The 21,046-nt window shown below is 33.0% G+C and overlaps 1 protein-coding gene across 2 annotated transcripts in view; it reads left to right on the forward strand.

The window, feature by feature from the left end:
- LOC100378873 (uncharacterized) overlaps positions 1–20,525 on the forward strand; it is a 29,896-nt gene extending 9,371 nt beyond the window's left edge. The window contains exons 2-19 of one of the 2 annotated variants that reach the window (XM_085502094.1): positions 3,811–3,915; positions 4,510–4,599; positions 5,461–5,604; positions 8,228–8,380; positions 8,972–9,106; positions 9,309–9,473; positions 11,380–11,502; positions 11,851–11,925; positions 12,041–12,151; positions 12,575–12,750; positions 13,173–13,235; positions 13,392–13,493; positions 13,918–14,052; positions 16,476–16,592; positions 17,334–17,438; positions 18,800–18,847; positions 19,578–19,680; positions 20,108–20,525. In XM_085502094.1, the coding sequence (XP_085358220.1) occupies positions 3,811–3,915; positions 4,510–4,599; positions 5,461–5,604; positions 8,228–8,380; positions 8,972–9,106; positions 9,309–9,473; positions 11,380–11,502; positions 11,851–11,925; positions 12,041–12,151; positions 12,575–12,750; positions 13,173–13,235; positions 13,392–13,493; positions 13,918–14,052; positions 16,476–16,592; positions 17,334–17,438; positions 18,800–18,847; positions 19,578–19,680; positions 20,108–20,455 (2,298 nt within the window). In that variant the 3' untranslated portion in view covers positions 20,456–20,525. The remainder of the gene's footprint in view (positions 1–3,810; positions 3,916–4,509; positions 4,600–5,460; positions 5,605–8,227; positions 8,381–8,971; positions 9,107–9,308; positions 9,474–11,379; positions 11,503–11,850; positions 11,926–12,040; positions 12,152–12,574; positions 12,751–13,172; positions 13,236–13,391; positions 13,494–13,917; positions 14,053–16,475; positions 16,593–17,333; positions 17,439–18,799; positions 18,848–19,577; positions 19,681–20,107) is intronic. The other variant, XM_085502093.1, reaches the window with a different exon arrangement.
- The last annotated feature ends 521 nt before the right edge of the window (positions 20,526–21,046 follow it).

A 21,046-nucleotide genomic window follows, 5' to 3' on the forward strand; every position in this document is an offset into this window, starting at 1 on the left:
TTAAGTGAAAAAATGTGTTTTTAACTCAGTCTACAGAAACTTTATTTTTGTGTATTTTAAAATGAGGCTCCTCATTAGCTTCTCATTTGCATACAGAAATTCCCCTTGTGACGTCAGAAGGGGAAGTCGCTGGGCAGCTTGCATTGCCGATACGTGTAAATAAGGCAAATTTCTTGTGCTGTTTTCTCGTCTTTGACTAAATTGCCACTTATGTACTTGTTCGTCAATGAAGAATGGACCATAATGAACACATAGTATCAAGTTTGTTGCATGGGGTTGAGTCAGATGCAAAATATGTCCGGTCTGGTGTCGCTAGTCACCGTGGTCGTCAGCGTCACCGGAGCACGTTTGTACACTGTCACTGGACTCCGGCATTGAACAAAATCGAATTTGACGGCTGAATCGTCTTGTTATTTAGCAGGTTACTAGACACTATTGATTTATAAAATAGAGAAATAATTTAAAAAAACGACAAAACACAGTTACTAAATAAATGACTGCTGCGTTGTAATGGGTGATCGCGTCGGGTCATGAGGGGGACAAGTGCGTGAATGGCGGCGTTTAATTCGATAACAAAAATTATTGAGAGCGACTCACATACAGACAAATTCAGAGTGGATTTGGCGTGATTTTCATGATTATGACATCAAATTAAAAAAATACATTGACAGCTCAAAAGCCCGGATTCTTATTCCGTAAATTATTACATTCGACATTCAACACCAATAACCGAACAATTCAGACACTTTTAGCCTGCGAAAATGAAAACAGCCTGAGGGCTGCGTAATTTCCTGTTTGTCCGACGCTTCGTTTTCGTGTCATTATCAAAATTACTGCTACCTTTTTACATAACACGGGTGATCTCTATAAAGCGATAATCAGGATCGCAAAAAAAATCAAATCATTTGAAACACATACTCAGCGTCTCTCTCCCTTCTGAAATCCGTCTCAGTGATCATGGGCTGGTCCGGAATCTATTTTTTCGAAAACTTTTGTATTGTCGGCGTTTCTCGTTAAAACCTAGTTGTTTTGTCCTGGACAAGGACAGTTTTTCAAAAAAAAAAGAATCTGGGGTACTTTACTTCCTATGTCGACAGCAACTATGAGTTTAAAAAAAAAAAAAAATTATTTCTCAGTACTTATTCACTGTTAAAATGCTGTACCATTACTTTCACCATCCTACTACAGCCAGATCTGAAGGCCTTTGCCGCATTCTGGCCATGCTGTGTGGCGCGTATCGCGTGGACGGGTTTATATAAATATAGAAGCTAGGCGATTAGGTGCCGTACGCGAGCGCCGGTTCGAGTCACGCACGCAGTACGTATTTACTATAATTAGACATAGTCTTTACCTTGCCGTTTATTCGGTGTTATTTGCTTACTTTACTTCCTATGTCGACAGCAACTATGAGTTTAAAAAAAAATTATTTCTCAGTACTTATTCACTGCACATGATGCTGTTAGGAGGAAGTCCAACCCAACCTTTTCTCGTTATTTTCACGGCTTTCGTCCACCGATTTCGCACCTTCGAATCGATTGGAAACGTGGAAATACTTACACTATGACTATACGCATTACTGCAACCGGCCACAACACAACGTTTAACCATCATAAAAGTTTGTTGTGAAAACAACTTCTAAAAATTCGCTCTCTCAAAAATAAAATAAAATAGACAAAAGAAATGCCGATTAAAAAATGTCTATCGTTTAAAAGTACAGTTGTACGTTGAATGACACAGTGATATAAAAGTACGGCCCAGGGGTATGGCTTCCTCTCATATTTTTGCATTTGGTGGCGCACTTTCGGCGAGAGTCGGAAATCCGGAAACAGTCGACCGTTTCAGGATAGGTGGGCGTGGCTACAGCACAGGAAATATCTCAAATTTACTTGGATACGAGTAATCATTTTCAGCAAAAAAATCAATAATTGCCCATTTCAGTGGGGCACAGATCTAAAATGGGAAGCGTGTGGGTGGGCATTGCACAGGCACTTTAAAAGTTGGTTAAGCCTGCCTTATTTTCAATATTGTCTATTGGTCTTCCATTTAAGCCTTACACACCACATATACTCACTAGATTAAAAATACAGTGGAAAACAAGACAGATAAACAGTGTAAACAACATAAACAATTGTCTCATGATTCCCTGATGCAATCCCTTGGATTTATGGGTTCTTTGGGTTAAGGAAACATATGGGCAATAAAAATGATATTCATAATAAATGGTGTACATTTTTATTTTTGCACAGAATAACACAGAATATGTGACAGAGTAAATTTACAGTATGTAAATATAAGAAAACATCCACTAATTACAATTAGTAATTTCGCCCTTGTGAAATTATTTTTTTTATTTCACTTTTATGATTTTTGACAAATTTTGTGATTATTGACGCATGGTACTGTTTGTTCAGAGTGTTGTTCAGAGACTACTTAAACTATATAATATTTTTCAAATAAACAGAGTTTGCATGCAATTTAATATCAGTGGTGTAATTAATTGTTTCCTAATGCCTGAGATAGTACCTGAGATGTCATAAAGTGCCTCAGTATTAACTAGACTATATGCAGGTTTATAAAATGTAGCATTTTATTTATTGTCATACAGCCACCTTCTCATTATTTCTAACTACAGTCACATTATAATCCCATTTTCATAATAACTACCAGCAACACATGTTGCTCATATCTCAATGTCAGTTGTACTTTTCATAAGTGAATAAAGAGACTCATATTTTGGCAAAGCTTTGAAACATGCCTTCGCAATTCCCTGGTCTGCACCTCAGATAACAATAAATATCTGAGATTACACCAATGCTTAACATTTTACATACACTATTGTCATGCTTTCATTCACAGTAATTTTGAAAAGTTGCATGGCTGTTTAAAATTCTTGTCATCTTTTAGATGAAAATTGTGTTTAAACCTCACCCAGCTAGTAAACTAACATCAAAATCATCTACATAGTTGTTTATGACTGAAAAATAAAGTGTTCCAACATTTTGATTATTAGAATGAGCCATTTTAGTAGAGCTCTCAAACCAGATACATCTATGGAGTGTGATTTGCACATTGAAATCTGGTCACAATCTTTTTTTTTTAAACCATTCTTTTTCATTGTAATTTAAACCCTGAATCATTGTAGTAAAGTATCATCAGTTGGGGGGGGGGGGGGTGGATATTTGAAACATGCGCTCAGTAAACAGAATCTTTTTGTTCAACATTCAATCCCTTAAATTAAAGTGAAAGAAACAGAACAAATATAAAAAAAAGTGAGTATTTGTGTGCTCAGTAATTTAATTCATCTTTGAAAGTGATTATGTTTGTTGTATGCATATTTTAATTATCCCTTACATTCCTACTGGTTTTGCATTTCTGTTGTATATTTATCACTCTGTTTTTGATGAACTGCTATCTAATCTGAGAGAAAGTGCAGTGTTTGGGGTCACCATAGCAGTCATCCTACTACATGTATAGAAGTATGTTACCATAGTAACTACTCTTGATTGTAATTTATAATTTGTTTGCCATTTTACTACTATAATTTATGTTGGGTGTCTGAAATTGATTAATATGCATGTAATATGGTATGTGTAGCTGTGATCTTTTTGATAATATTGATAATACTGCCACCATCACCAAATGGTATTACTCAATACAAATATACATGAAAACATGTGTATTCTATCTTCTAGTAGTATTATCAAATATTCATTCATTGAATTTAATTATTATTATTTGTAGATTTTCAAGTACTATATATTTGTTGGTGAATTGAAAGTTAAAAAATTATCTTTTTTTTCATATATATAGTTGATGTCCATGGTGGATGATATGCTGGCAGAAGTTAATAGTTTAAAAAATGAAGCTGTTGACTGGAAACAAAATATCAAAGACCTGAATGAGAAGATGGAACAAGTAAGTGCATCTTGTTGTATATTTACTGTGTGTTTGTAGCTGTTTGTAGCTTAATTCGTTCAAAATGCTAATCAAACCCTGTAACAATTTTGTCAATATGATCAAAAATTATCAATGGAATTTAAGAAAATTGCAGAAAAGGTTACAAACATTTTTGTGAGAAACAATTATAGCATTCCAAGAGTTAATATCGCCAAAATCAAAGATGGCATCAGTCAAAACAAAAAGAAAGCATATTAACATGCATGTCAGATCACTGGTACCAGTAACTTTAAAACCGTTGGTCTAAACCCAATTCAACCAAATTACCAAATTTGTGAATTTCACTGTGACTCATTTTAAGGCTAATAAAAACCAGAAATGTATTAATGGTCTTTTTTCCAAATTAACATTTTCTGCAATTTTATCCTGTGTGAGAAATATGAATGAATAATTTATAAAATTCAAAAACAATTTAAAAAACAATGACTATAGAACACACAAGCACTACCCCGGCTGATGAATTCAGTGGAAATGATATGCATTTGTATACACATTGGATGATAGGTGAACATTACATATGATATCAATAACATTTATATATTTCTTTCACAGTTGTCTTCTCAAAACATTGACAAAAGATTATCTAAATTAGAATCATCAACACCAAACAAAGACAAATTAGATGAACTACAGAGGCTAATTGTAAGTATGACAGAAGTTTATAATATATATATATATTCTTAGTGAGACAAAATCATTTATAAATATTTATAAATTGCAATGATAGTTGAATCCAGCCAGCCAATCAAGGAGCACAGCATGCAACCACATCATTTGAATGAAAACATTCCAGTGTCATTCAATCGACCAATAGAAACCTATTGTTTCAGTTTGACTGTATATTATCAACATATATAAATTTGGTTGTTCAGAATTACCTCAAAGTTGAGTTTTCTGGGCTTTAGCTGTTTTCGCTTGCACTTCAACCGGCGTTCCACAGCAGCTCACACAGAGTTCAAAGAAGTACAAGTTACAGTGGTGCGCATCCAAGCAACATAGATGGTTTGGTGACGTAGCTCTGCCCCTGAGAATTGAACTACCATAGACAGAATACTATCATACATTATACCATAAGTTATAAGCTATAAGTTTTTTTAAATTAGGCATTGGCTAATTAGCGAGTGAGTTAACTCTTTTTGCTGATGGCTGTATCAATGTAAAATAAAAACCTGTGAAGAACAAATTCTTTCAAATGTCACGAGTCAAGGAAAAATTGTGAACAATTGTCTGCAGTTAAAATCTTCGAGAGACTCTTCAGACTTGAAGTCACAGCAACTTTTGTGACATTTTGTTTCTGTGGATACCCTAAAAGTACAAAAGCAATTTGTGACGGCAAAAATGTGTCAGTCTAGCTGTGAAATTTGTAACAAAGTAATCAACAGTAAAGATTAACATAAATGTTAATGAGTTGATAGGCATATGATGATGTTAGTTTGCAGACGCTGGCATCTAAGAAATAAGGGGTTTGCATTAAATTGACTTAATTGTCCTTTTTTCTCATAGAATGAGTTGAATGAAAAAGTAGAGAATGTGGCATCAGCTGATATGTTGGATGGTTTTGTTACTTGGCCTGGCTTAGAAGATGCATTGAAAGGAATTAGACAGGATCCTATTATGGTTTCTAACCAAGTGACACAGACGACTCAGGTAGGATGTGTTCAGAATTTAGAATAATAACACTCTATACTACATGGTAGTGTCTTCAAGAGTTGATTTCAGTTCTCAGCTTGAAACCTACTCACTTACTCTAATACACTAGTCTATCTATCCATGGCATGCATATTATCATGCAAGTTTTTTTGATTGTATTAACAGACTAACATATATAATATAGTCACTTGTTTCTCTCTCTCTCTCTCCGTCTCTCTCTCTTGGTTCTGTATGCAGCATGGAAATAGCACAACTAGTAATGTTAATTCTCCTGAAACACCTCAGTTTACTGGTAGTAAACATCACATTGATTCTACTGATACACCTCAGTTTACTGGTAGTAAACATCACATTGATTCTACTGATACACCTCAGTTTACTGGTAGTAAACATCACATTGATTCTACTGATATACCCTTGTCTACTGACACACAACTCAGTGATTCTGGTTTTAGTTCTGTACCTAATGTGGTAATAATTAAGTCATGATTTCAATACTCATATTAAAATTATGGACAATTAGCGGTATCTGTTCTCTAAACATCTTCTGCTGCATGTTTTCTAGTATTCAATGATGCACCAGTGTTTTTCACTGTCTGTCTTGGTTAGTCTTGTTTGTTCATAAGATAAATTGAGGCTAATGGTTATAAGATGCCTGTAGTCATTAGAATTATAACTCATATAGTCAACAGCTTCAGACAATGTGACGCATACTGTAGACACGTTTCTACTTTCAGTAATTACACTGTCACATTATAGAATAATTGCATACTGACTATTCACCATTCTTGGCACTCACAACTGATTTCTAGATACTAATGAAGTGATGACAGTTTAAGAGAGATGTTTTCCTGTGCATGCCTTCTATAATTGCCTTCAAGAAAAAACAACATTGCATGATGACTGAATGTCATTTTGTTTTTTTTTGCATTATATATGCAATGTAATGTATAGTACAAGCAGTTCTCATAATTATAATGCATGGTCTTTTGTTTTCATCTCAATTTTCTATCTTGATGGTTTGTTGATTACTTTTCTTCCCCAATACTTGTATTCTCTAGTCATCTGAGTTTTCTCAGCAAACTGTAGAGACGACTGAGCATTATTCTCAGACGGCAAGTATGATGAGTGAAATTCTAAGAAACAAATCACATCTTGAGAGACTGACACTTTCTTCTTTTATTAAAATTCAAATCATATTTTTAAAGTTACTCTTTTCCATGCATGATTCTTATTTGTGCATGTGTTTTATTGTTAGAAATAATTACCTTCTTCAGCGGTTTTCAAATAAAAACAATAATTTTTCTACATCTCATAATTTATGCCTTTTAATTGGAAAAAGGGAAAAGTAAGTTTTATGAAAAATATATATTTCATTATTTTGTGAATTTTGAATATTCATTGAATATTTCCCAACTTTACATTTCAAAATTCTTGCAGTATTAACCGTTATTTGTAACTTACCCTTGACCCAAAAAAATAATGCATTATAACTTTTTAGAATTGCATATTGACATTACTCAGTAGTATTGGACAATTTGCTACTTATAAGTTTAAAGTAGGTTAATTGTGTCCATGTAATATCATTTTGCAACAATAAATAAAACAGAAAGAATTAAATTGAAAGTCTCTCATGAAGTGTGATATTTTATTGTCATGTCTGGTCTTTCCTAAGCTGCTTATGTAACATGTTGCTATACCTGTATAAATAATTGAAATCAGTGTTGTCATCACACCCAGTCTTTCCTGTAATACTTTCATTCCTGTTGATATTATATGGTTATTGAACTGGTATGACCTTGTAAACTGTAGATTGCAAAGCCTAAAACATTATGCATGGATGCCTGTGAGTCAACTGTAATATGAACGGCTGTTAGAGGCAATTACTGTGTATTACTACTTACATCATCCACTTCCCAGTCCAGAGTATATATGCATGTACATGTACATGGTTATTAAGTCCCTAGTACTGTATACCTACTGCTTATATGTGTTAGCTGTACCCTTGCAAAAACTATCTTATAAGATTCCTATATTATTGTGCTCAAAAGATCTTGTAAGAACTTAAATGTTATTCGTACAATATTCTTTGCTCATATTTAGTCCTTTCATTTACTAAAGTGGTATTACGGTAAAAATAGAAAATATTGTATAATTATTATATTGTTTTTTATCAGCTATCAAAAAAGACTGAATTTTTCTATTATTATTATAATTATTATTATTACCAAGCTGTTTAGTAATGAAAGCACTAAAATGTATCTTAATAATATCTACACAGTGGCATTCCTGATGTCGAGCAATGTTGATACAAGAATCCATATGATATTTTTTTGTTTTTTTTGTTCTAGCCTATCAATATTGTGTCGTCATATGTTTACCAATCTCATGTAAATTGTGAAACCTGTTTGCTTATTATACCTATAGTTTAGTGAATAAATTTTATGTCTGAATAAATAGTTGTACTGAATGAAATGTATAGCTAAGTACGAATACATATATGAGAGGATGGGTGAACAAAATAGCAACAAGTTTTTGCTCAATATTCGTCCATTATATAAGCAGGCATCTGCTACATTGTAGCTTAATATTCTTTTGACATGTGTTTTTTCTCTATTAGTCTGCTGCCACTAGTCCAATTCCATCCCGTCCATCATCATCTCGTCCAGGATCACGTATGGGTCCATCAGAAGAAATACAAAAGATTTTATCAGAGTTGGGTGAACTTTGTGGAAAATATGATAATGTAGATGGAAGAGTAACAGTCCTTGAGGTAAATTGATAGTGTACCTAATATGTTTGTGCATCATGGCATATACTGTATGGTGTATATGCACATACCATTTCAGTTGGTATGTCTGCCTAGCACCTGGGACATCAACAGTTCTATTCCTGTGGTTAGCTGCATATAATGAAATGGTAAAGCAAACGCAAAGAGGGTCAATTCTGCTCACTTGCTTCTGGGTATTATAAAGGACATCCAGTCATAAGGGTGGTGAAACTGCTGGTCCTAAGTGCGTTTCCTAGGCACATAAAAAAAACGCAGCTTCTTTGTCAGCAAATTAGCACAGGATGACTGGAGCTTTATTTGTGATGAATAGACTACCCTGTAGAACTGAGTTCAATAATATAATTAAAGTAATCATGAACTCATGGACTTTTTTCTCTTCTTCATTTTTGTCCTAAATCCTAATATCACTATATAGCCATACATGAACCAAGACCTAGTAAATGGAGTAATTTGAAACATGGGTGGTACATACTGTATAGTTACCACAGTTACCAGCATTGGTGAGACCAAAGATTATGATATCCACCCTTGTCTTTTGTCATGTTTAATTTATTTACTGGTGTCATTTTCTAGGAAAATATGCCAAACAAAGTGGATAGAAGTGAAATGGATGAACTACTGGCAAACCAGCAAATACCAGATGATTTAGCTGCTCAATTAAAACGATTAAAAGAAGGTCTGGATACATTGAATAAGAACAAAGATAAGGTAACGTCTTTATTTTACATTCAATCATTAATTGTCATTTTGTTGAATAATACCTGAGGGGCTGTGATTATTGACAAATGTATTACATTATTTTAGTCTGTTGCAGATTAGAATGTTTGATCTCTCTTTCTTTTACATAACATTTCTCTGTTTTTTTTTCTCTCTGCTTTGTTTTTATGCATCTTACTATGCTACACTGTAGATTGATGAGATAAGTGATCTGTTGAAATCCCAAAATAATGATTTCCCTGTGACAATGAATGACATCACACAATTGCAGGACCACTTAGCTAGACTTGAAACTCAGCTAGAGAATGGACTGAAAGATATAGCTAAGCAATCACCACCAACAACAAATGAGTCAGGGGTTAGTTACAAATATTTAGTTAAGTTTAGTTTAACTGGTTGATGGTTATACTGCATGTAGTTTATAGTTGATGGTTGTTTAATTTTAGCAAGTTATCTAAAAATGGCTTAGTTTTAATTACTGTCTGTAAATTTGTTTGTTTAAAGTATTGTTTGTTTTCAGCATATTTGTTTAGTCTTATAACTCAGTGTTTGTGTTATTTATATTAAAATACTTAATTGTTTGGTTGATGGTTATTTCTAGTCCTAGTATTTATCATCACTAGGTAGTTGAAGTGTTTATCTATCAGCTAGTTTTAGTAATAGTTGAAGTTAAATTTAGTTGCAGCTAGTTGTTTAAATTGGAACAAGAGCACTGTTTAGTTTACAAAGAAACTGTTTACCTGGTAATACAACAAATGTCTTGAGATGCTAGTACTAGTAGTTCTATATTTGGCAATGAAACACAGAAAGTGATTCAGTTGACTTGTTCCAAGTTTAATGCTAGTTCATAAGATGTTACTGTTCTCAAGATAGTTTACTTTTTTCATATTGTCATCAGTCGTTCATGATGACATCTTTGGAGAGGACACTTACATGATGTCTTGATGTCCTATTTGTCTATTGTTTATATGTGAATAGAAATGCATGTACCTGGTATTGTTGTAAATCTTTTAATTCTCACACAGCCATTGTTTATCTGTCAAAATACTTGATGAAATGATTTTCTCATATTTTACGTTTTACCAAACATATATAGGTGACATTTAATATTGATCTACCACTTTGTGATTTGTGACATGCCATAGATAAACTTTGGTGGTGTGAGTGTTAATTAAGCTGTGTGTTTTACATTATTATTCTTTGTAGTATTATCAGTAATGAAACTTATTAGTTTATATTTGTATACATTTTATTACTGTACGAGAATAATTCAATGATAATTGTGTTTCTTTACTATTGTTCCATGAATTGTAAAGTATTTATTTATTGGTTATTTAAAAGTAATCAATATGTTTTCATGTGGGTTGTTAAGTCATCGTCAAGTGGAACAGTATGTGGCAATGTATTCAGTGGTAGTTGTCATACTAAAAACCACATCTATTTCAGTTTTCTGATATTGCTAAAAGACTTATACAGATGGAAAATCAGATAAAAATAAATCAACTCAAACAGGTGGTCAGTGATGCAGATTATGAAGACAATTCACTGGTAATGACCTAACAAGAATATAGTGTAGAACCTTTGCCTAGTAGTGATAACAAACAAATTTACTTGTGTATTCAACTTTTTTTTTGTTTTCTTGCTTTGTATTTTTTTTTTGTTCAGTCTTTTATTGATATAGAGAGTATACTGAAGGGCTATAGTCAGGATTTCAACAAACAATTGTTAGCCTTGAAAGATACAGTAGAGAGATTAAAACGAGAATTAAAGCTAAGACAGAAAATAGATGTATCAGCTGATGCATTTAGTCATTCCATGGTAAAGTAGTGTTTGCAATTTACTGTAATTATTTTTGTAATTTTCTGAGTAAGCAAACTATGCATGTTTTATATTGCCAATTAGTTGTTGAAGCATAAATCCTGACTTATGTGTAAGACTTTTTTCCATACGCATCCAGATTTGGTTACAATGCAAATAAAATAGATACTCATGCTAAAAGTATCATCATGTTATTTTGGAATTGGATTTGAAGTCAGAATTTTAATATTTTTTGTTGGTAAAATTGTAAAAGCTATTAAACAATTTGAAGACTTTGAATTGTAATGGAATGTTGTCGAGTTTGACAGTATGGTCTGAGTATACTCGATCCCCTTGTATCTCAGTGAAAAAAGTGGAAAATCTCAACTAAATAATGCAGTAAGTCAATGCTGGCATATGTAGTGGTGAAAGTTTCAATTGTTATAATTGCTATATTTTGATTACAGGACTCTGAATCTATCAATAACTTCCGTAGTGCTTTGATGCAATTACAAGATGACTTAGAAAAACTCAGCAATACTTGTACACAACTTGTTGATGAAGCTAATGCTAAACAAAAACATATAGATGTAAGTAATCTCTGATAGCTACTGCCTGTATGACATGATGTTCACACTCAACCCTTATATAAATATGTAGCTGTTATAGCAAGCATGTATGAATATAAATGATATGGTTGTATGTAGAAATATATTACAGGTAGTTCTTTGATTGAAATGTGAATAAACCAACTCATTAATTTGATACTGCTATTTATGAAGTCATATTAATGCATATTAATGAGCCAAAAAAAGTCCTTTTCAACTTTTCTTCTTTAATTATTTAGTCAGTATCTAAGTTCTGTAAATGATAATTTCCCAGGTGGATTGAATATTGAAATTAATATCTGTATAATTGTGAATGTGATTTGTTTGCAGGCTTTGTACACTTTCATTGATCGACTACAGGAGATTAAAGCAGATAAAGAACATGTCACTATGGAGATTGATGTGGTAAGTGTGTCATATCTGTGTTTCTAAAAATTCGGATTATTTATGTGCTAGTAGGTCACGTTCAGGGGAGCCATAAATCAATTTCTGATGTGCTTTTGTTTCATTTTGATTACAGAAAGCAGACAAGCGTGCATTGGAGAATAAAATTAGTCAACATCAGTTTGATGGTGCTGTTGGCAAACTGAATCAAAATGTTAGCGATCTACTACTTAGGTTAGGTGGACATGTAAGTATTTCCATTCATCCATCAGTCAACCCATCAATCCCCAGTCAACCCATCAGCCACCAGTTCACCCATCAACCACCAATCCGCCCATCAACCACCAATCAGCCACCATTCCACCCAGTAACCACCAATCCACTCAATCGTTGCTGTAGTATGCATAGTATATAACATCCAAGCCATCTCATGTTTTACTTTACCATTAAATGGCATTGTAAGAATGTGTACTGTAATATATGTATGATTCCCATGGCTAACAAATCTCCATATATAATTATAATTGAATACCTAGACTCTAGTTATTCACCAACTGACAATGAAATAGCTTGAAGTGATTAAAATTCATTTATGCACATAAAGAAACATAGAAAAATCCCTGATAATTGATGTTTTAAACTCATCTATATATTTTTTTCTCCCTGACAGCAAGAGGCTTTCGATAAAGCTATGCATCAAATAGAATTAGATATAGATACAAAATTAGATCGTATGGAATTAGATCCATTGAAGGAATATTTGGAGCGACGTATTAAAGCCGCTAGTGCCAAAATGATTAAAATACAGGCTGTCAATGATGATGAAGAGGTGGCTGGATTTAGAAAGTGAGTTCTCTTCTTAATTAATGTATTTTTGTATGTAGTATGTAGTACATGTACCAGTAGTATGTATTTGTGAAACACGCCTGCATTGTAGTATTGGTAAAAAACTGTTAACTAGTATGAAACTGAGAAGTCTCGTAATTCATGTTAGTGAAATGATCTATTAGAACACGACACAGTATATCAGCTTCTTTCATAAATTATGTTAAATACATGCCTTATTAAACATCACATAGTAATCTTTAATTGAACTTGTTTCCTCATTGGGATTTTGATTTAATGATGACAATAACAAAATCATATGGATACATATCCATGCAGGATATGATTCATCATAATGTACAGCATATCTAGATACGAGTCCAAACAGAGTTAAGGAAACTCTACAATATTCATGATATTTATGCATTTTTGTCTTCTTCCAGACCACTACAGCATAAAGTTCATTGTATATCTTGTGATAGACCAGTAGAACTTGTTACTCATGGGTAAGTGCAAACAACCAATGTAATAATCACTTCAAACATTTTACCTCACCAGAATATAAAGTTTTATGAAGTCTAACTCGTTATAGTCTTTATTGTGTATACTTTTCTTTCTTTACCACATAATTCTGAAATGCATATTTGATGTTTTGCTTGCAGACCTGTACCATCATTACCTGAGTCTAAGCCATTACCTGGCACACGCTCTGGTCGTCCTTACACAACATTTGAATTAGAACAAATACGAGCCAGCCAAAAGAGGTAAAGTTTTGATAAATAATAGAATAATTTATAGATTTAGTTTGCAATTCAAAGAGATTTGCTTTATTCTATAAGGCAAAGAAAATAATAGGTTGTTATATTAAATACTCCCCACTTTACACAATTGAGCAAATTGTATTAATTTCTTCTGTATTTTGCCATTTTTTGGTTTGTGATTTCTTCTCTTGTCATCCAGTGCAGTTGCATAGCAGATTTGATCTAATTTTGACCCTGTCCTTCGCTTTTCTCTTTGCTTTTCCCTAAAAGTAATATCTCCATCAATGATTTGTTCCATTTGTTATCTTCCCCATTCCATATTTCATATTTAAAATCATTTCATGTGTTATTTATATTTTGCTACATATTCTTTGTTTCTTTTGTACTTACTTTTACTTTGCTTGCTTCTTTGCTACTAACCATGCAGTGGTAGGGTTGGTAGAAATTCCAATATGTTTGCTAAATCCATTGAGGAACATGAATTAGCCAGGAAACGTAAACAAGATTTGATAGCTTACACAGTTCATTACCGAGATACCAAAGCTGATGTTTATCCAATCAAGTAAGAGACTTGTTTAGTAAATACTGCATGTATACAGGCAGTCACAGTAATAATCAAATGCAGTTAGCTTCACTTGCATTAATGCACACACCTTTAATATCACCAAAGCTTGCTGTTTCTGTTACAGCTTCTGTTCAGACATTTACATTATTTATAATCAATAATAGGTAGGCATAAACAGATTAGTAAGAAATACAGCATAGCTGATTTGAAAAGCTTTCTTTAAATGCCTATGATCTGACAGATCATGCTCAGAATGTGCAAATTGCAGTGTTATTATATTATATTTTTATATTACTTTTAAAATGTTAATTGAATCAAGAGAATATGCCTGCATCTCTTTTAATATTATATAAAGTATTAAAATAAACAAAACAATAGTTATTATTAATAAGATTAAGCAAAATTTTGAAGTCGATATTTAGTTTTTTTTCAATGCAGACATGATTAATATGAAGACAAGTAAGTGTGGACTTGAATAATAATTACAGTATATGCAATACCAGTTTTAAGCAAAATAAGTCAACAGATATTCAAGTGGTTGTTAACAGTGCAGGCAGGCATTATGGACCTCCAGTCATATTGTTACCATGTACATATCTTTGATTTCTCTGTGCAATATCACTTACACAAAACTTTTCTTGCACATTTTCTTTTATTACTGTGGAGACTAGGAATGTTTACTGTTGGGTTATATTTATTCTTGATTACATTGGTTGGTTTCTCTGAACTTGTTTTAGGTTATCCATGGATTTGGTTTACGATTGAGAAACTCTTAATGACAGTTGAAAATAGTCTAACCAATTTCTGTATTAACTGTGAATTCCATGATTTTGTGAAACTATTATTTCAATGAATGTTTTCTGAGCATCATCTACCGTAATCATGCATCTTTCAGTTTAACACTTAGACTCTAAAGGATGATATAAACAAGCATCCAAATAGCAAATAACAACTTCTCATTTGAATCAACATTTATGAATATTTTCAAAAATTTACAGTTAACAACATCCATGGGTAACTGTAGATCCTGGTACTTCTTTCATGTCTTCTTTAGCAACACTCATTCCTATCTGGTCAATTTAAAGAATTTTATTCATTTATTTATTCATACTAGCCATGTTATGAAAAACATTTCATGCACCCTTTCACTGCCAGCAGTGACCCCACTAAAAGAAAAGGTTTGTACTATTTCAAAATTTTTAGACTGAGAAAATAAACTTGCTAATATTGATGATAGTTTTCTCACATGCTATGTGGCATATAATAGATATTTGCATTACTTTACATATTTATAATAATTTTTTTCAGATTACTGACAATCACAAAATTTCAAGACTTAATTTTCATGTACCAAATTCATATGTCATCACTTGCATATTAATATGCCCCAGCTTTCCCTGTAATGATTGGCTTTTGGTAGATAGAGGGCGCAATACACTGCTGAGTTGTCTGGTTAGTCTGCCCACATTGCACTCCAAACTTAAGTTAAATTATCCCTATCAAATGTTATCATTATTTGAGTACCAGATGTTTGCCATTGAAGCATGGAAATAGTTTTTATTTCAAATCTGAATTCATACAACTGACAAAATTTTCACTTGTTATATTTTTTGTCATAATTAATTATCAGGCACAGTAGGTATGAGAGGACGAGGTAAGGATTGATGTACAGTGGACCTTTGCATGTCTGCATACAATCCATGACTTCAAGTTTGAATATGTAATTACAAACCGTACAGTTGTACTAGTCAGCCACAGTACTTTGATCTTTGTCATGTTGAACACTTCTATTTTCCACTTGATGTACACATGGCACCATTGCATTCATCCACAGTACTTTGATCTTTGTCATGTTGAACACTCCTATTTTCCACTTGATGTACACATGGCACCATTGCATTCATCCACAGTACTTTGATCTTTAATGTTGAACACTTCTATTTTCCACTTGATGTACACATGGCACCATTGCATTCATCCACAGTACTTTGATCTTTAATGTTGAACACTTCTATTTTCCACTTGATGTACACATGACACCATTGCATTCATCCACAGTACTTTGATCTTTGTCATGTCGAACACTTCTATTTTCCACTTGATGTACACATGACACCATTGCATTCATCCACAGTACTACTGGTGTATTCATACTGCCACTATTGCACTTCACACCTGTCAGCCAAAACATTCTGTATTATCCATACATTCCTATCAACCTATCAGATCACTGTCTATTAAATACCAATATTATTAGCATGTTTATTTATCAGCTTCTCCCTTTCCCTGTCTATTACAGATTACCAAAAAATATAGCATGCCTCTATTATTACAGCCAAGACTTTATTCCCCTTTTTTTATTTTAGCTGCTATGCTTCCTGCATGCTATATACATCTAATAGTTGCATACATTATTACAGCCAAGACTTTTCTGAGTATGCAGATCGCCTTTTTACACCACGCAGCGTTGGTGGTGCACACACCATTAGCACAAAACAGAGTCGGCGCAAACCATCTTCCTATGCTTTCCATACCAGGTATTTTGTATTGCTGGGTGCCTGCACTGTTACCATATGTCGCACTGAGTGCTTGCATTCTACTATGTCACAATAATTTGATGGTTCATCTATGGGATTTAATCCATAATGTTTTGTTGTTTGCATTTATATTTTGCTGTGTAATCTGTGTATTCAAGGAATGTTACTCAGCTTCACAAAAGTCTATTAAAGCAAGATTGGCATTTTACATGTATAATATGGTTTGAAATGCTGATGATGATAATTCTAACTGGCCAACCACGGTGACTAAAAAGCCAACCAATGACTAGGTGGTACTGTAAACAACTTTAATTTCAATGGAGAACAATTTTTGTTTATTTAATGTTTGCAAGTCAGGGAAAAATGCAGAGTTTTGTGGATTTAAACATGTTCTCTGTGGTTTTAAGACAGTGAGTCACAGTTACTTTGGGAAATTTTGACATGAATGCTCAAAAATGATTAATTCAGAAAAATTTATACCGATAAATTTTAAATGGTAGACAGTATATATTTTCTCCCACTTCAGCAGTGAGTGCTGATTGTTCATCACATAGCAGCCATGGTTACAAACATGCAGTCTGTCTTGTCTAGGCTTCTATGGCACATCTATCACATATTTTAGGCAAACCATCTGTATTGATATACTTTTAAATAAATAAACATTATGGCTTTTGAAATCTCTTGACAGACCACCTTCACTGTAATTGTATATGACTAATTTAGTGTATGTTAATTCTATAGTCAAAATATGACGGACACTGAGTACTATGTGACTTCACGTGCCTGTGGTGGAAGTCATACTATGACCTACCCTCATCGAAGAATTACAAGAATGACACATCTAAAGTAAGTATCTCTTTAATTTCTGTTTTTATGATAGGTCTCTATTAGAAGCGCATCTCAAATAAATGTGCATATAAACCAAAAGTTAGTTGTATAGTGAATCATTAAAATATTACTTATTTTGACCATGAAAACACCTCAAATACGGTAACCATTTAATTTATTCAGTCTGGAAAGAAATGTTGAATAGCAAGCATTACAATGTACAACTACAAAATGTATAAGAAAAAACTAACCTAATTTCCAAATGTAGAATCTATTCAGGGAATTAGTTTTGTTCTGATAAGATAACAGTTACTGTATCACAGAGTCTTACATAGCACAAATGAGTGAGTGTTGTTACAAATGAATTCATGAATGGCAAGATTTCCTCCTGAGATACATAATAGCTTGTACAATAGATCATGGCTATACGAGTGTGAGTAAACTTTAACTGACACTTCAAGTTGTTTATTCCATTCACTTGGTACACATTCATATTTGACTTGTGCTTCCTTTTAATTAAATTGTGAAGTGCCTTAATTTCCTGCCATGAAAACATACATGTAGTTAGAACATTGAGGTAAAAGACAGAAAGAGATACAACTGGTTTAAGCCTATTTCCTTTGTTATTGCATGACTTCTGGGTACGTATTTCGCTATTATCCAGGTGTCGCGGTTTTGAGATGATGGTTTTATTGTTTTATTGCAATCCATATATCCTCCTCAATCACGACTTTTTCAATTTCATTTACTTTCGCTGAATTAAAACAGTCATCAACTTCGTCTTCGCAAATGCATACACACCTTTCCAGTCCAACGGTTTTCAAATAATCCCACGGGCTCCTGAAATACGTCCGTTACCTTATCTGTAGATAATTTGTTGTTAGCTGCTAGATTAACAAGCAAACGTTATAATCACATAAAGTAAACGGCGGTAATGATCATGGAACCTTTGATCTTAAACTAGTTGTAACTCCTGTCTTTTACCTCCATGGTTAGAAAAAGTGTCTTTTAGTATTGCCTAACAAATAATCTAATGAATTGCATAAATATGAGAAATAGCAGATAAAAGTATAAAGTTTGTGACAATAAATTACCAGGGAGTAGATTGCAAATTTAGAAGTCTTGTAATAAATCTGATTTTTGTTGATACTACATTAGTCTATTATTCACTGTCAATTACTGACCATACACTACAAATTCATTTAGAAACAATTTACCTGTTCACATGACCATAGATTTGCATATCCAATTTAATTACATGTAACAATACATGTCCATAACAATTCGATTTGTATTATTTAATTTTTAATAGGCATAAATAACATTTCCCTTAATTGTAACCAGGACTGTGTCATTAACAATGACTTGTTTATTTACAGTCAGTTATTCCAGGATGAGGAACCACCAACTCCCATTGTATCAGGACGGTAAGTTTTTTTATACATTTTATGGACCCATTAAATCGTGCGATTTTATATTTTCATTTCTGTATTTGCTGTATATTGCTTTACAGATTAGAACCAAAAGTCTTAGGTCAAGGTATTTTTGAAAAGGTTAATGCTAAAAAAACTGCTTTACAGTTGTTCACTTTGTCTGTTTACAGTACGCAATTTTAATGATTTATTGTTTTTTTTTCTATGCTTTGATTTTCAAAACTGAAACGCCCTAAATATTGATGATGTTATAGCATGTAAGTAAATGGTGTAAAATGTAATGTTATAGCACTTGTATGATTCAATACAAGAAAACAATATATTCTCCACTGTATTGGTTAAAACATGTTTGCCGTCTTGTCAATATAATATTTGTTCTATTAAATGTGCATGTGCTTGGCCCAAGGTGATTCTTATTTGCATTTATCAAAAATAAACACGAATTGTCACAGATGTTATAACAAAATCAATTGAATGTGCAGTTATTTTTGTATTGTAAAGTTAATCGCACTGCTAAATTAAATGATATTTAGTGACGTTATGGGTCACAGAGCAATAAATATAATATTGTAATTGGTTTGTATAATGTAACAGTTCTGAAAATGAAGTTAATTTGCATGTAGTGAAATTAACGTTTAATTGTGATGTGGTGTTATATCATGTAATGAACAAGAGTGGACCAGCTTTAGAAAAATCAACATATTTGTTTGCATTGTGTTGGCAGGTTGGAAACTGAGTTACAAGGTGCTGATGGGCATATTTATAAAGGCCGCGGTGAAACTGATGATGATAGTAAACTACCAGCATTACCAGGGCAATCTGTTAAGGTAGATGTGATTATTATTATGATTAATAATGTGTATATGATGATTGGGACGTTTAAACTCATGAGAAACATGTGACACGTGTGTATGAATGTAAATCAAACTCATAACAGTGTAACATGTGTTGTAGGAGAAGATTAGTATGTTTTCTTTTTTTCTACTGTAAAATACTTTTTTTCACTTGGAATTAATTTTGACTATTTTCGCTGAAGGAATGAGTCAGTGAAAATAAAATCCAGTGAATATACCTTTTTTCTATATTTTACATTCAACTCGTCAAAAATCAGTGAAAACACCCGAAAAGTGATTCAGCGAAAATTAATTCCAGCTAAAATAAAGTATTTCACAGTACCCCCCCCCCCCCTGTATGTATAATGACCAGCAAACACACTTTAATATATGCTATCCCTGGTCATTGCTTTATATACAGAGTGTATCTAGGACTACTAAATCAACACATCCTATGAGTGGAAGGTCACGTCGGTTAATTACACCAGCACCAAGTTCAAACATGCCAGAACATCAAGATATACATCGACCAAGCTCAGCAGGCAGGCCTATGTCAGCTCGTCCAGCATCACGTCCAACGTCAGGCAGACCTAGTTCAGCTCGTCCAGCATCTCAAGGGTCGCCACGGACATCTCCTCAAGATGTTATTGGACCTCGCCCAGCTACTCCCTCAGGTGTGGCTGTTGAAGTACCACAAGCTGTTCCTGAATCTACACAGTTACAAGCAGAGGAAATCAGGCAATCTTCACCAAAGCCAGATGAAAACTAACAATTGTATTATAGCCTTAGAGGACTTGCATAAAACAATTTACACATTAGAAATTTTACTGTAATAAAAATATTTTAACAGTATCCAATACTTTTATCTGACGTTTACAGCACACATTAATCTAAATATTTACTTTAATGATGTAATTAGACTGATGACTTTTTTATAAAATTTAAATAAATATATTGGTAAAGGCGTTTGGTGACAATACACTTTTTACTAATACATAGCGCCCCCTAGTGGTCAGAATCTCTGGTTCTGAAAGTTTTTAACCCAGGGTAAAAAGATTGTAAATATTTGAATTACTTTGCTATGCAGGACATAGGTATTGATGCTATTTTCATATTTTCTGTATGATGCAATTTGGTTTTTAGTACCACATAACAAACTCATTATTAGTACAAATTCAAATTTTGAATTTTCAGATTTTTAAATATTTCCAGTTTTCATCATCAGTGCATTTTGTTGCATAGCTCATAGTTGCATATTACAAAATGATATTTTAAAAATGGATTTTACTTAAAATATGTTAAATTTAATTATATACTATCTTTACAATAAAACCAGTGCACTGCATCATGGGAGACAATG

Source organism: Saccoglossus kowalevskii, chromosome 8 (genome assembly GCF_978046115.1).
Source record: "Saccoglossus kowalevskii chromosome 8, keSacKowa6.1, whole genome shotgun sequence".
Classification (NCBI taxonomy): domain Eukaryota; kingdom Metazoa; phylum Hemichordata; class Enteropneusta; family Harrimaniidae; genus Saccoglossus; species Saccoglossus kowalevskii.